Genomic DNA, 13262 nt, shown 5'->3' with positions numbered 1-13262 from the left:
GTTGATGTCTTATGTTCGAAACCTCTTCACACGTTGAGCAAAGTTTTAACTAGAGTACAATTTGATTTATTTCAAGCAAGAGACGTAAGCTCGCCATTTTATTTTCCATTCTATAATAATAATAATAATAATAATAATAATAATAATAACAACTTTATTTAATGAGGGTTACACATTACAGTTAAAAACTGAAAAACCTGTGGCCCTCCCCTAGAATAAAAGTTAATACTACTACAAATATATTATCAATAGAAAATGAAAACAGATAAAATAGATAAAAACTAGATAAAAATACAAACAATAATTTGGGTGTGACAGTATAAAAATTTAAAAATTATGACATGGGAAAGCTATCTAAGTCGGCATAACCTTCCTTAATAAAATTACTATAATTATGTTTAAAGGCCTTAATGCTAGTGCTAGTTCTAATATATATAGGCAAAGAGTTCCAACATTTAGTGGCTGAAACAAGAAAAGTTCTTCCACCTTCCGTTTCACGGTTATACCGAGGACAGCGTAAAGTAATATCACCATAGCGCGAGGTTCTGGTGGACATGTCATTGACACTTACAAGTCTGTTCCTTAAATACTCTGGGCATTGTCCATTTAGGCATTTGTAAATTAAGCATAGCTTATTAACAGTGATTTCATCATAAAAGGGCAACCAGTCTAGTCTCTTAAATAAACTTACAGTACGTTCATCTCTTGTTTTAACGCCTAGGATAACACGGGCAGCCCTTTTCTGGAGACGAAAAATTCTTCTTATGTTACTTTTAGATGTTGAACTCCAGACTGCTCCGCCGTACAGAAATATAGGCTTAATAGTTGCATTGTAGAAGAGTATGCGCTCGTTTAGAGGAAGATAATGTTTGATTGACCTAAGAACACCTAAACGCTTTGCTAGTTTCTTACATAAGTGTTCGACATGTTCATTGAAACTTAGGTCTTGATCAACATGGACTCCAAGAAGCTTGTGGCTTGTGGTATTGTCTAAGGCTTCCCCGCTGCTAGTACAGACTTTCATCTCGTCGACACCGGTACTACCGATCTTAGTGCGTAGCCTACTCCCAGTTACAAACATAGACTCCGTCTTCTCGATATTTAGTTTGAAACGGTTATTTCTAGTCCAGTCCTCAAGCTCACGGGTGCTCTCACAGAGCCTGGAGCATAGACCAGAAGTATCAGTGTATGGCGAGGATGAGCTCATAGTTGTATCATCCGCAAAGATGTCGACTGTGGTTGGTTGTGACACTCCCTCGGAAAGATCGTTTATGAATACCAGGAAGAGTAGTGGAGAGAGTACGGATCCCTGTGGTACACCATGTGTGAGAGCCTGGGACGAAGACTGTGCACTACCGCGGATGACCGTGCGCTGCCTGCGATTTTGAAGGAACGAGCGCATAAGGGCCAGGCTGCATTCATCCAGACCATAGATACGCAGCTTTTCAAACAGGATGTCGTGGTTAACAAGATCGAAAGCCTATTTCCTTTATGTAAGGGTATCACCTTGGCCTCTTTCCAAGCAGTTGGAAATGTTCCACTAGCAATGCAAGTGTTTATAAGTTTGGCAAGTGATGGTGCTATTGCAGGCGCTGCAATCTTCAGTAACCGAGCACTCACACCGTCCACGCCAGTTGCTTTACCTGACGGAATAGCCTCTATCAACCGGAGGGTCTGACTTGGGGTTGTAGGATGAAATGCTAACTTAGAAACAGGAACTTTGCGATCATTGACAAAAGCTCGCAGCATTGTTGGAGCAAACTGCCCCACAGTTTTGTCAGCGAGTTTCTCCGCTAAACTCGTGAAGTGCTTATTGAATACCTCGGCTATTTCAGTTTCATCACGTATTTGAATGGACCCGTTCTCCTCTAAATAAGGCACACCCCCAGGGTTTTTCTGACCAGATAGATCCTTGAGCACGGACCAGATCTTTTTTGAGTCTCCACGGTTTTCTCTGAAAGATTCATAGAAGAAGTTTTTCTTGCCTGTTCTAATAGCCTCCGTGACTTTGTTTTTTGTGCGCTTGTGAGCATTTAGTAGCAGTGACCAAATTTTATCAGTTCAAATTTCCTTTATACAAATCATCTCAACTCAGCATTACCTTTTCCCGACCCTTCCACGTAAAAATAAGTACGTGATTGGTTTCAATAACCCTTCCTCATAAAAATAGATCCTTTTGTTAAGGTGCAATGTCCTTGACGTTCGTTAGTTCTATCTGTGTGCTTTGGTCATCGACCTATTTACATGGAAAGCATGTTGATATTAGTAAGCCAATCAAAACTGAAATGAAAGGTTATCATTTAAGTGACGCACTATGTAGGTTTACTCAGCTTAACCAGGGTATCTCTCGTTAATACAATAACTCTTACCTTTATAAATAAAACTGTTATGTTTTACACGTAATAATCAGTACATATGGTGCCATCTTTAATTCTCTGCTATAAGAAGTGTGAGAGTTTACGAGCTCCAGTTCTTTAGCACGCCCTTGTTAATTCGTTGTTGGCAAAGCAGACGGTCTCTCAGCGTTACACGAACATTTTTATCAGTTTTTCTGCTTGAAAATGGATTTCTTTGTTTCAGTCATAACTGGTGTTTCCATTACAATTCTCCTTTGCAATGTTGTTGGCAACGTTCTCGTCATTATGGTTATAAAGAAAAACAAGAAACTACACAATGCCAACACATACCTTCTCGCCAACCTCGCTTCGTCAGATTTAGCGTTCGCCGTTCTTACTTTCGTCGACATTTTCCTACTCTCAAACCAGTCTGTTCAGTCTGCTTATTCGTTCGCTGAATTCATTTTCCACGATTTGGCTTCCATTTTCATTTTAGTTGCTCTGGCGGTTAAGAGGTATTTTGCGATTCTGAAACCCTTTGTGCACTTGACAAGAGCGGTGAAATCGCTAATGTGCAAAGTTCTTCTCGCAATTTGGATCCTCGCTGGCGTTTTGAGCGCGCCGGGATATCCCATCACCGCTCTCAGTAAAGAGTACGCCTGGAAAAGCGCCATGATGAATGTAACAACTAAAACGCCCGTTTGGTTTAAAGCTGTAAACATGAGTTACTCTTTTGTGCTCTTCACATTTGGTCTTATTTTACCGAGTGCTGTGATGATTTTCTGTTATTCGCGGGTTATTTATCACGTGTGGTTCAACACGGAAGCCAACGGAGCGACAAATCTTGCTCTTTTACAGTCACGACGCAAATTGACAAAACTTTTTATTATTGTTACTCTAATATTCATAGTTACATGGACTCCTACATTTGGAAGGCTTATCGTAACACAATTTGTGAAAAGCGAAAATTCCTGGAAGTTCGAGTTATGTTCTATCTTGCTTGCCATGGCCGGTTCAACAGCCAATCCTGTGATTTACTCATTTCGCTGTCCCAGATTTCGACAGGACGTTGTCAAGTTGCTGCCTATTCGTTGTTGTAAAAGAAATAGACGGCCAAAGGTTACCAGGTCTTTTGCTGCAAACAGTTATTCACTAAAGGAAACGAAGAGGACACAAGCTACTATTGAACCTGTTTCAATCTCATTTGGTGTCTGAATTCTACTGGTCAATCATTGTGAGTAATTTTACTGAGCAGTTTGGTTACAGAGAAACTGGTAATTTCTAAAGAACAACGCGCAGAACAGTTGAAACAGACAGGCAAGCCCACTGGGGCTGGTTTTAATGAGAATAAGCTCAAAAACATAAGCACGATAAGCATAAGCGCATTAGGAGAGCAAAAAGACTCACTCGTCTTTCGCTTTGCTTACTGTGCTCTGAGTAAATATATTGTGTTTTCATGCACGAGTTTTTCGCTATCACAGATACAATTAAATCGTATAAGAAAGCGGCTAAGGCGAAGAAATGAAGTTGATAAAGGAATAAAGTTTTGCTTTAGGTTTCAAAACGCTTTCCCGCTATATAGCCCTTCTGTTAGCCAGTATTGTAAAGTCATTAGATAAACCCAGTTGTTGTAATTATAAACCTGGGCAATCAAAAAAACACTAATCGTTAACCAATTAGATTTCGAAGAAAATCGTACAGCTTGTGTCCTACCTGCGTGTTTTATAGCATGTTAAACACGTTTAATTTTAACCAGTTAATCGAACGTAGAGCCAAAGCAAATACATATTGACGACTTTCATTTCAACGGTCAACTGGAAACGATCAAGAAAATAGCTTGCTTTTTGAAGAAGAGTGATAGCCTAGGTCGAGAGAAGACCCGCAAGGCCTTATGGGGTTAGTTGGGGGAGACGATCAAATATGGCGGAACGAAAAGTTCATTGCGAGGATTAATTATAAGTCGAGAGAAAATGGTATGTAATCTTTTCTTGACATATTATAATAACAAGATTTTCGATGCTTGGGAGAGGCCCTGACAGGGGGGTTCCCGTGCAGCTTGGCTAAATTTATAAAATGTACTGTGTCGCTGTTTTATCGCTCTTCATGTCGCTGTCAGTAATTAAATTGAAGAAAAATTGCTTGTCCTTGTCGGAATTTAAGTTTTTCCATAAAGGTTGTCGTTTGTCGCGATTTTTTAAATATTAGTATGCTGTCGCTACTTTTTGGGCCATGTCGCTTGTCGGAATTTACCCTGGCAGGGCCTCTTGGGAAGGCTCAGCGTACGAATGCAGAAGGGATTCCCCGCTGTTGTTCATGCCACTGAAAAATGTGACGAAAAAATTAAGAAAAGGAAACGAATCATTGCAAAACGCTTTGCTGAATCAAAGTATACAATTTTTTATTAGATTACAAATGGTAATACTTATGAAAGTGATAAATGATCATCGCAGTGAATTTCCAATTTGAGCAATTGGAATAAAGAAGCCTGAAAAATGTACAGTACAAAAGAAGTGTATGTAATAAAGGAAATGTTTTCGTGCGTGGGAAAGAGGGTTTCAAACATATTCTGCTTCGAGTCAAGGCTCTAAGGAACTTCTCGAAGGGTGAAATCACATCGAAATATACAGCAAATTTGAATGACCAGAAAAATACGTATCCTGAAGTATGAGGTGTTGGAATAGGTTGATCCGTTGCCACAAACCATCTGTACATGAAAGGTCTCCTGACTGTCGAGAAGGTCACGGCCTGGCTACTAAGCAACAAAGCGTCTCGTGACACCCCTAAAAACCGCCGTCAATCTCGTTCCCAGAGCTCGCGTTATTACACTTATCCAGTGGTTCATGGTGCTCACGGGATCGCAGCCTCTGGGAGCGAGACTACGCTGTTTCGCATTTTTTCAGGTGCTCTCACTATTTCTGATAAAGAGAATTAAGGTTTTTGTTGTCCGTGCTTTGTTATCGAGACCTTCTGAGGAGTCTTCTTCCTCGTATCTCAAGCACCTTTCTAGCCTCGGGATATTCCGTCAGCGCCTCAAGCAAGTCCTCTTTAGAAAGGCACAGCAGTTCTGAATACCCTTCGGAGCGAACGTTCGCTGACCGTCGATTCCCAGTATTTGATAAATTCAGAATACTTATCTCGCCAAAATAACTCCCTTCGTGCAGCGTAGCGATCACCGTCTCAGAATCGTCCTGCACAACTTGCAGTCGACCGCTGCTCACTATGTACATTTCTTTTCCCGGCTCACCCTTTCTACAAATATAATCTCCAGGGGAATAAACTTGTGAGCGAAGTTTCAGCACAATTTCCTTCAATAGGCCGGGTTCAACGTCCGCGAAAATTTGCACTCGTTTTAAAGTTTCCAAGTGCACTTGCACGGCTATTTCAGTTCTAAGCGGCAGGGGAAGTTTACAGAGAACGTTATCGCGATCCAGAGATGATTTCTTCGTTTCCCACATGTAATTAAACCATGCAACAACTCGCCTCTGTAAATCGTCATCTACCCCGTGGAAGACTAAGTACTGTTTCACTGCTTCGGCCTGTCCAAGAAACTCCCTTCTCACCAGAAGCATGTACGTGATCATGCTTCCAAACTGACCAACTATTGCGGCAAAAACCAGAAACCCGACCGTGAGATCAACAATAACAAACAACAGCTCTACGTCAGTCTGGGGCGGGTTTTCAGTTTCACCAGTTGTCAGCATTCTTGAAGACCAATACAAACTGAAGAGATACTGTCGTGCGAGAGAATCGAAGCCTGGTTTGGTAAGCCTCGGGTACACCCAGCCATCCGAACCAAACCCGATCCATTTTGAAAGTAGGAAATAGAAGCACGCATTCCAATGGAAAATTAGCAAAACCATAAGAACCAAGAAACACAGGCGTAAAAAATTGGGAAACGTGAAATGGTCTCCGTTGTACTTCTTAGCTCCAAGAGGCGATGCAGGCGATTGATTTCAACGATTGCAATGTTTGCAAAGATAAAAGTAAAGCTTTAAAAATCACCAGTCCTTTCAGACTCCACGGCAAAGTACTGGGTGTACCAGTTCCAGTAGATTGCCCCTGCTTTTATTATAGGATTTTTTAATCCGATCGTCGGACCCAAAATTAGGACAAAAAAACAATACTGCAAGGCTGATCATACTAGAAGGTCTGAATGGGGTTTACTGATTGTTGAGAATTGGTCAAAATTTTAACTGTCAGCTGAGAAATGATGCCTTTTTTTAACTGATAGCATAGTCACTAGTTACTAACTATGCTGATAGCTGAGTTCTGAGTTCTGCAAAATTTACTGATAGCTGAGAAATTGGATGAAGTTTTAACTGATAGTTGAGTTCCAGCACCCCCATCCAGACCCTCATACTACGTTCAAAAAAGGTCAGGTAGAGTTTGCGACACACCAACAGTACACGATTAGAGTTGATACAGCAGGATTGCAACCGTGGACAGCAGCTGTTTCGCCCTTTTGGGGGCTCGTCAGCACGGTGTTTACCACCACAAGAACAACTTTTATCCGACAAGCAGAAGGAGAAACCGGACACGTGACACAAAAAGTGGAAATAGTGTCTAATAGAATACTTAGTATAGTTTCTTTTGGAGTAGTTACTACAGTCGAACCTCTCCGTACGGACACCTTTCTAATACGGACACCTCCCTATCACGGACAATCTCCGATGCTCGACGAAATTTTTTTATATTTTCTTTAGAAAAAAACCTCTATAATACGGACCCTCTTTAATACGGACAAGGGACACTAAATCCCGGCCCCGGAGAGCAAATTCATATAAACTTAACTTCCTTATTACGGACACACCGGCGATTAGGTGAAGATAGTTTGTGTAGATAGATAGTTTATTTGTTATTTCTACATAACAGTCTGAAACTGAATTGCGTAAAAATTTACAAAGAGATAAATTATGTAAAAAACTATGTATGATACAACTAATAAAATCTATTATAACTATATTAAAAATTTGCCATGGTGGGAAAAAGCTCTGTTTGAAACGGTTGGTTCGAGCCTTATATGTATGTAATACAATTTCCTGTTTGTCGTGTTTGTGGTTTAAAAAACAATTGTAAAAAACGCTAAATTCACCATTGACGTTTTCAGAATTGTGCTTAATATTATTTTTTTACAAGCAGCATTACGTTGTAAATCATTTCGTTTGAAAACAGTGACTCGTATACATTACATGTACATGTAGCCGAGATGCGCAATGTAGTTCTCTATTGATAGACAGTGTGAATCAATGCTGCATATTAATCAATTTAGATGCAGTTTAACAACGAGTTTGGGCCTTATTGTCTCGTGTTTCGTGACGGTCAAGCTGTCTTTGAAGTCATAAAAAGGACGTCATTGTGGAGACCTCCATAATACGGACACATCTCTAATACGGACGCTTTGCTTTGTCCGTTGGTGTCCGTATTAGAGAGGTTCAACAGTATTTCATGGTTGAAGTAAAATCTCTAAACTACAAAATCAAGTCACTCGAGGGAAATTTCACGGTACACCGCTTGAACACATTGCCTGACTACAATAAAATTCTAACAATTTGCATATTTTTGTCTGCAGAGATACTATTAAATTTGCATATAATCGTGATCACTGCAGGTAGGAATTTGCATAATCACGAAGCAGAACTCAGGGAGCGTCGAAGAAATTACGGACATCTGATTAGAACGAAATTTGTGTTGTTGCTAGCGAAGATTAGCGAGAAAGTCCATCCAGCGAGGAAATATTTCAAACTGGATGACTATCATCTGGAGTTCAAACTGTTGCTAAGAAGTTTAGAGGTGTTTTCAAGGTTTATCGGTCTTCCGGTTTGGTAGTAATTTAAGATTTGTTAGTTTACTAACAGACATCATACCACAGTAAATTTGCTGTCTACAATTTGTTAGAGTGGAACTGCATTTCCGCCATGTTGTTGATGACAGCAGCAAACTTGTGACACACACAGTTGACACACGAACTAGGATTGTATTTCCCGAAAGATGCAGAAGTTCTTGGCACTTCTAATCGCAAGGCCCATGGAGCTATTATCTTTAAGTGACTATCGTTGACGATGAAGCATTTGCAGCTGGGGTTTTGAATTTACAGATGGAAGACATTTCTCATGTGACTGCCTCTCACAAGCAACTACCCGTATCAAGTAAGTAAGGGGGTAGGGGGAGGCTACCCGGGCATAGGCTGGGGATTAGCAAGGAGACAGTATTGTCAGAATTTGCGCTATCTTCGTTACAAGAAGAATTGTTTGTAAATTTTGGTATTGAATTGCAATGCTGTGTGCTTGTATCTGCAGTCGTTAACTTTCGTGGCGATGTTCTCCCAAATATTTTGCTCTCTACCCATCACCAATAATTAAAGTTGTATCGCCTTATTAGCCCATATTTAAAATAAACATCTGGTGTCATATTAGGCCCAATTTTGGAGCTTTTAGCCACTTGTCTCCCCTCCAGACGTGAGCAATTTTCAACGTGTTGACTCTCGTAAGGTTGTTTCAGACATGTTCAGAATAATCATGCTGTCATGTTTCTATCGTGATTCGCGCAATGCATTGCCTGGTGTGAACACTTTTTATAACGAAACATGTTTCATTGGTGATCAGACTAATTATGTTTCGGCCTAGTGTGAACACAGCTTTAGATAAACAGAAAGATGTAAATCTGACATCATTTTTTCTCATTCAGTGAATCTATCTCATCACAAAGGGCGAAAATTGGAACCCCATGAAAGACCGAGAATGTCAAAAATGGGACCACGTGTGGTGGCACATACCCATATTGTTTATCATAAAACATAGTTTCTCCCCCACCCCCACTACTCCTCCTTAACAGATCTATTTTAATATTAAATTAAATGTGCATTTTGTTAACTTGATGAAAAATATGTATATAAGAGAAATGTTCACCAACACGTTACCCCTTGAAGACAACACTAGTACATTATTTTGACTTACTGGGGTAGCTGTGATAGTCAGAATATACCAAGAATGGGAAGCCCTAAAATACTGTAAACTACCTTAAATTGGACGTATAACTTTTTCACCTTGTAGTTAAACAAGGCACACCCACATATGACGAATTAGAAGAGTTGGGCGAAAAAATTGAAGGAAAGTGGAAAAAGCTTGGGCGTCGGCTAGACATCAATGATGCAAAGCTTCAAGAAATACATGTAGCCCATGACCAATTGTCTGAAAGGGGATATCACATGTTAAAACATTGGAAACAAGAAAAAGGTTCTGCTGCGACATATCAGGCCCTGTGTGATGGACTACAACATAAACTTGTGCAGCGCCAAGACTTGGCAGAGCAGTTTTGTTACATTCATGGTAATTATTTCTCCTTCCCGGGGAATGGGACTTCCATATGAAAGGGACGAGGATGCCCATCTTCTCGCTTAGAGGTATAAATTAAGGTTTTAAATTGGTCTCTTAGACTTAGGGTGTTTAGGACAGAATGCTAATAATTTATAGCCATCAAGGTCTCGTTTAGGATTGCACATAAAAAATAATAACACTGTCACACTGTATGAAATGAATATATGAAATACTTATATATGTACTGCGGATATACATTTTAAGCAAATGAAAGATCATCGCAGTAATGTACTCAACTTAAGCCGTTGAGAAAAGCAAGCCTGAAAAAAATTCAGGCTTGAACGGGAATCGAACCCATGACCTCTGCGATACTAGTGCAGCGCTCTAACCAACTGAGCTATAAAGCCAACTGGGAGCTGGTCACTTATGAGTTCGTAATATACCCGTGGATGGAGAAGATATGAAATGAATATATGAAATACATATATATGTACTGCGGATATACATTTTAAGCAAATGAAAGATCATCGCAGTAATGTACTCAACTTAAGCAGTTGAGAAAGGCTTGATAGCTCAGTTGGTTAGAGCGCTGCCCTAGTATCGCAGAGGTCATGGGTTCGATTCCCGTTCAAGCCTGAATTTTTTTCAGGCTTGCTTTTCTCAACTGCTTAAGTTGAGTACATTACTGCAATGATCTTTCATTTGCTTAAAACTGCCACACTGTGTTGGCAGTCTAGACTGGTCAGGCATGAAAAATTGTATCTATAAGGGTAAGAAGACCTGAAGGTGCTTTATTCAAATTTTTCGATGAGCATCATCGTCCCCTTCATATGGGAGTCTCCACTGGTATTTTCTACAATGTTAAATAAATGGTTATGTGCTGGAATCCGCATTGCACACTAAATCTGGGTTAATTTAAGCACTGGCAGGATCCACGTGTGCTGTACATGTTCTTGGGCAGGACACTTGATTAACTCTCATAATGACTCGATCTCTCCTCCCAGAAGTATGTAACTTACTAACTTACTATGTAAGCTGGGTAAGAAGCGAACCAATACAGGCGTCGTCCCCCCCCCCCCCCCCCTCCCCCCTTTCGAGTTTACAATATTGCAAATGATGCAGATTGGGATCAGAATTCTTTAAGAAAATCAAAAAAAGAGCTAAGGAACAAAATAAGAGCCGCAAGGTTGTTCAAGAAATTTTACCTTCTTTAACTTGACATACACACGTTCTCAATGCAATTGTATAACAACCTTTCTTGAGTGATGGATTTCGGACGCGATAGAACCCCCTTTCAAAACGTCTTTGGACACCCCTGCATCACATAAAAAGTAACATAAGGGAAGTTGTATTATTGCGGTTTACAGTGATGCGAACTCTGAAATTCAAAATCCAACTAACGATTGCGTTTTTGCTGCCATCAATTATATTTATTGGCCGTTTTTGCCTCTGTATCACATAACTGATTAAGTGACACGGAGGATGCATTTAAGTGGTTTGTCGGCTCCTTTAAAAGGCGTAGGCAACGTAAGAATCCCTTTATATAAGATTCTTCGCATGTCCCGTGAAACACAGGTATTCTAGGAATCACATAACAAGCTTCATAAAGCTGTTGTACTTTATTCGAAATAAACATAACCATCAAAAAATCTAACAATCACAATGAGCTGATTATGAAAACATCTATTTGCACATTTTTCGAAACTGGCAGAAATCAAGTTTAAACAAGAAATTGCAAGTTAATAACTCTTTGTGATGTAAAATCCGAGGTTAGCCGTAACGTAGTAATTAACCTTCGAACATCAGAACTAATCCGCGGGTTAATTTAAACTAAGGCTAGAACTTAACCCTCTTTTGAACAACCGGACCCAGAACCCTTAAGCAAACAAAACATTTTAATTTTTACCATCAAAATGAAAGAGTAACATGTTTTTAGCCATTTTTTTTAAAGTTTGCTTTCCCCTTTGGTCGTCTGTGGGGTGACATCTTCTATCTACCAGTACAGAATGAGAGAAAAATTACAAGTAATTTTTGTTTTAATCTTGCCAGTAGGAACCAATTGACTCCCTCTTATACATTTCTTTTAAGTCATCATTGCATATCTTTGTAGACTTTGTAGGAACTTCTGCCATACAGCTGCCAGCTAGTCCAGTTCCAGAAGAAAAAGAGGCAGGAATTAACATCCCTGTTGCTACTTCAGATACATGTCAAAGTGGAGCTTCAAGCAAAAAACAAGACAATTTAAGTAGAGCAAGAAGTGGTCTGAAACGGAAAAGGTCGAAACCAAATCCTGAACGAGGTACATATTTATTATATGGGGGAGAGTGTTTTACTGGGAACTAAACCACTCGTAGATTCCATACGCCACTCCATCCGGGACCCGAGTGGCGTATTTTCCGTATGACACTCTCGTGACATATCGCTCATTGACGTCACGATTCGCGCCTTTTCTACTTTGTTTGAGCTTGGTTTCGTGTCGTTTGTTGTTAGCAAGCATCAACACGAAGGCTTAATTTATTTGAATGAGTTTTCCAAAAAAGTTAAGAACGAGAACACGATAATGGAAACCTTGACGATTTCAAGGTTTTTAGAGGGAGTTCTTCGCAAGGGATTTCACAAGTGCAAGATGTCGTAAAGAAGAAAACAAAAGCAGTTGAAAACTATCGGCCATCAAGACTTTGGAATTGAGTTAGCGTTTCTCTATCCTGAGCACGGGTGCCCTGTATTTTCTATGAAGACGAACGCCGATTTGTAAAACTGGCTCGATTATTCGAAAACAATGAAATAAAAATCAGCAAAATCGACTACATCTGGTCTCCATGCCGGTAAGAAGACACAACACGCCCCATCCCCACGCCCCTACTTTTAATTTTAAGTCCCATTTTATATTTCACCAGATGTAACATATCAATGAGTATACACAAACAATGGATGATAAATCACTCATAAATCAGTCATTAATTTGTCATCAATGTCACTGACTGATGATTTAAGACATTGATTAGCCATCAACTTCATCTGGAACATGCTCAAAGCTTTGAACTTGTTTTCTCAATATTTATGACTGCATGTAAAAAAATAACAGATCTTATTCATTGCTGTGTTTATCATTCGTGCTTCTGTTGTATTTTTTTATTGAGCCAAACCTTGATGGTTTTCCTAATTCAGCTTTAAGAATTCCTCAAGTATCCCTTGTAAGAGTTACTTACTCTAACCCACATCCCGAGGTGGGTTAACTCTTTGTTTAACCCGAGGTTAGCCGTAACCTAGTAACCTTCAAACATCAGAACTAATAACCAAGGTTTAATTTTACCCTAGTAACGTTAGAGTTTAACCCTCTTTTGAACAACCAGACCAAGAACCCTAATAGCAAACAAAAGGTTTTAATTTTTACCAACAAGATGATTGACTCGTGTGAAGAATTTCTATAACTTTGGTTTTGTTTTTGGTCATCCGTATGGTGACATCTTCTGACTATCACAGAATAAGAGAAGAATTACAAGTATTTTTGTTTTAATGCATTTCTTTTTAGTCATCATTACATATCTTTATAGGAACCTGTGCCATTCAGCTGCCTGCTGGTCCAGTTCCAGAAAAAAAAGAGACTTCAAGC

The 13262-nt window shown here is 39.7% G+C and overlaps 3 protein-coding genes across 3 annotated transcripts in view; 2 read left to right on the top strand and 1 right to left on the bottom strand.

Annotated features, from left to right (window-relative positions):
- Window positions 1-13262, top strand: part of LOC144641270 (uncharacterized) — a 157509-nt gene that overhangs the window by 112238 nt on the left and 32009 nt on the right. The gene's annotated exons all lie outside the window — the stretch shown is intronic.
- On the top strand, window positions 2562-3715 carry LOC144641268 (rhodopsin, GQ-coupled-like). Its single transcript, XM_078500300.1, has one exon. It carries the CDS (start codon window positions 2562-2564, stop codon window positions 3549-3551), a length of 990 nt encoding a protein of 329 aa, XP_078356426.1. The 3' UTR covers window positions 3552-3715.
- Window positions 5291-6682, bottom strand: LOC144641263 (cyclic nucleotide-gated channel alpha-1-like). Its single transcript, XM_078500295.1, is given in 3 exon segments — window positions 5291-6234; window positions 6237-6325; window positions 6588-6682. Coding segments are annotated over 3 exon segments (1128 nt in total).

This window comes from Oculina patagonica, unplaced genomic scaffold, assembly GCF_052425735.1.
Source record: "Oculina patagonica isolate OP01 unplaced genomic scaffold, crgOcupat unplaced8, whole genome shotgun sequence".
Lineage (NCBI taxonomy): Eukaryota > Metazoa > Cnidaria > Anthozoa > Scleractinia > Oculinidae > Oculina > Oculina patagonica.
The sequence above is the reverse complement of the archived record's forward strand: the minus strand, read 5'-3'. Positions and strand labels throughout refer to the sequence as shown.

What these genes read in the sequence shown, in the direction of transcription:
- LOC144641268 (XM_078500300.1), top strand. Translation starts at nt 2,562, where the DNA reads ATGGATTTCTTTGTTTCAGTCATAACTGGTGTTTCCATTACAATTCTC.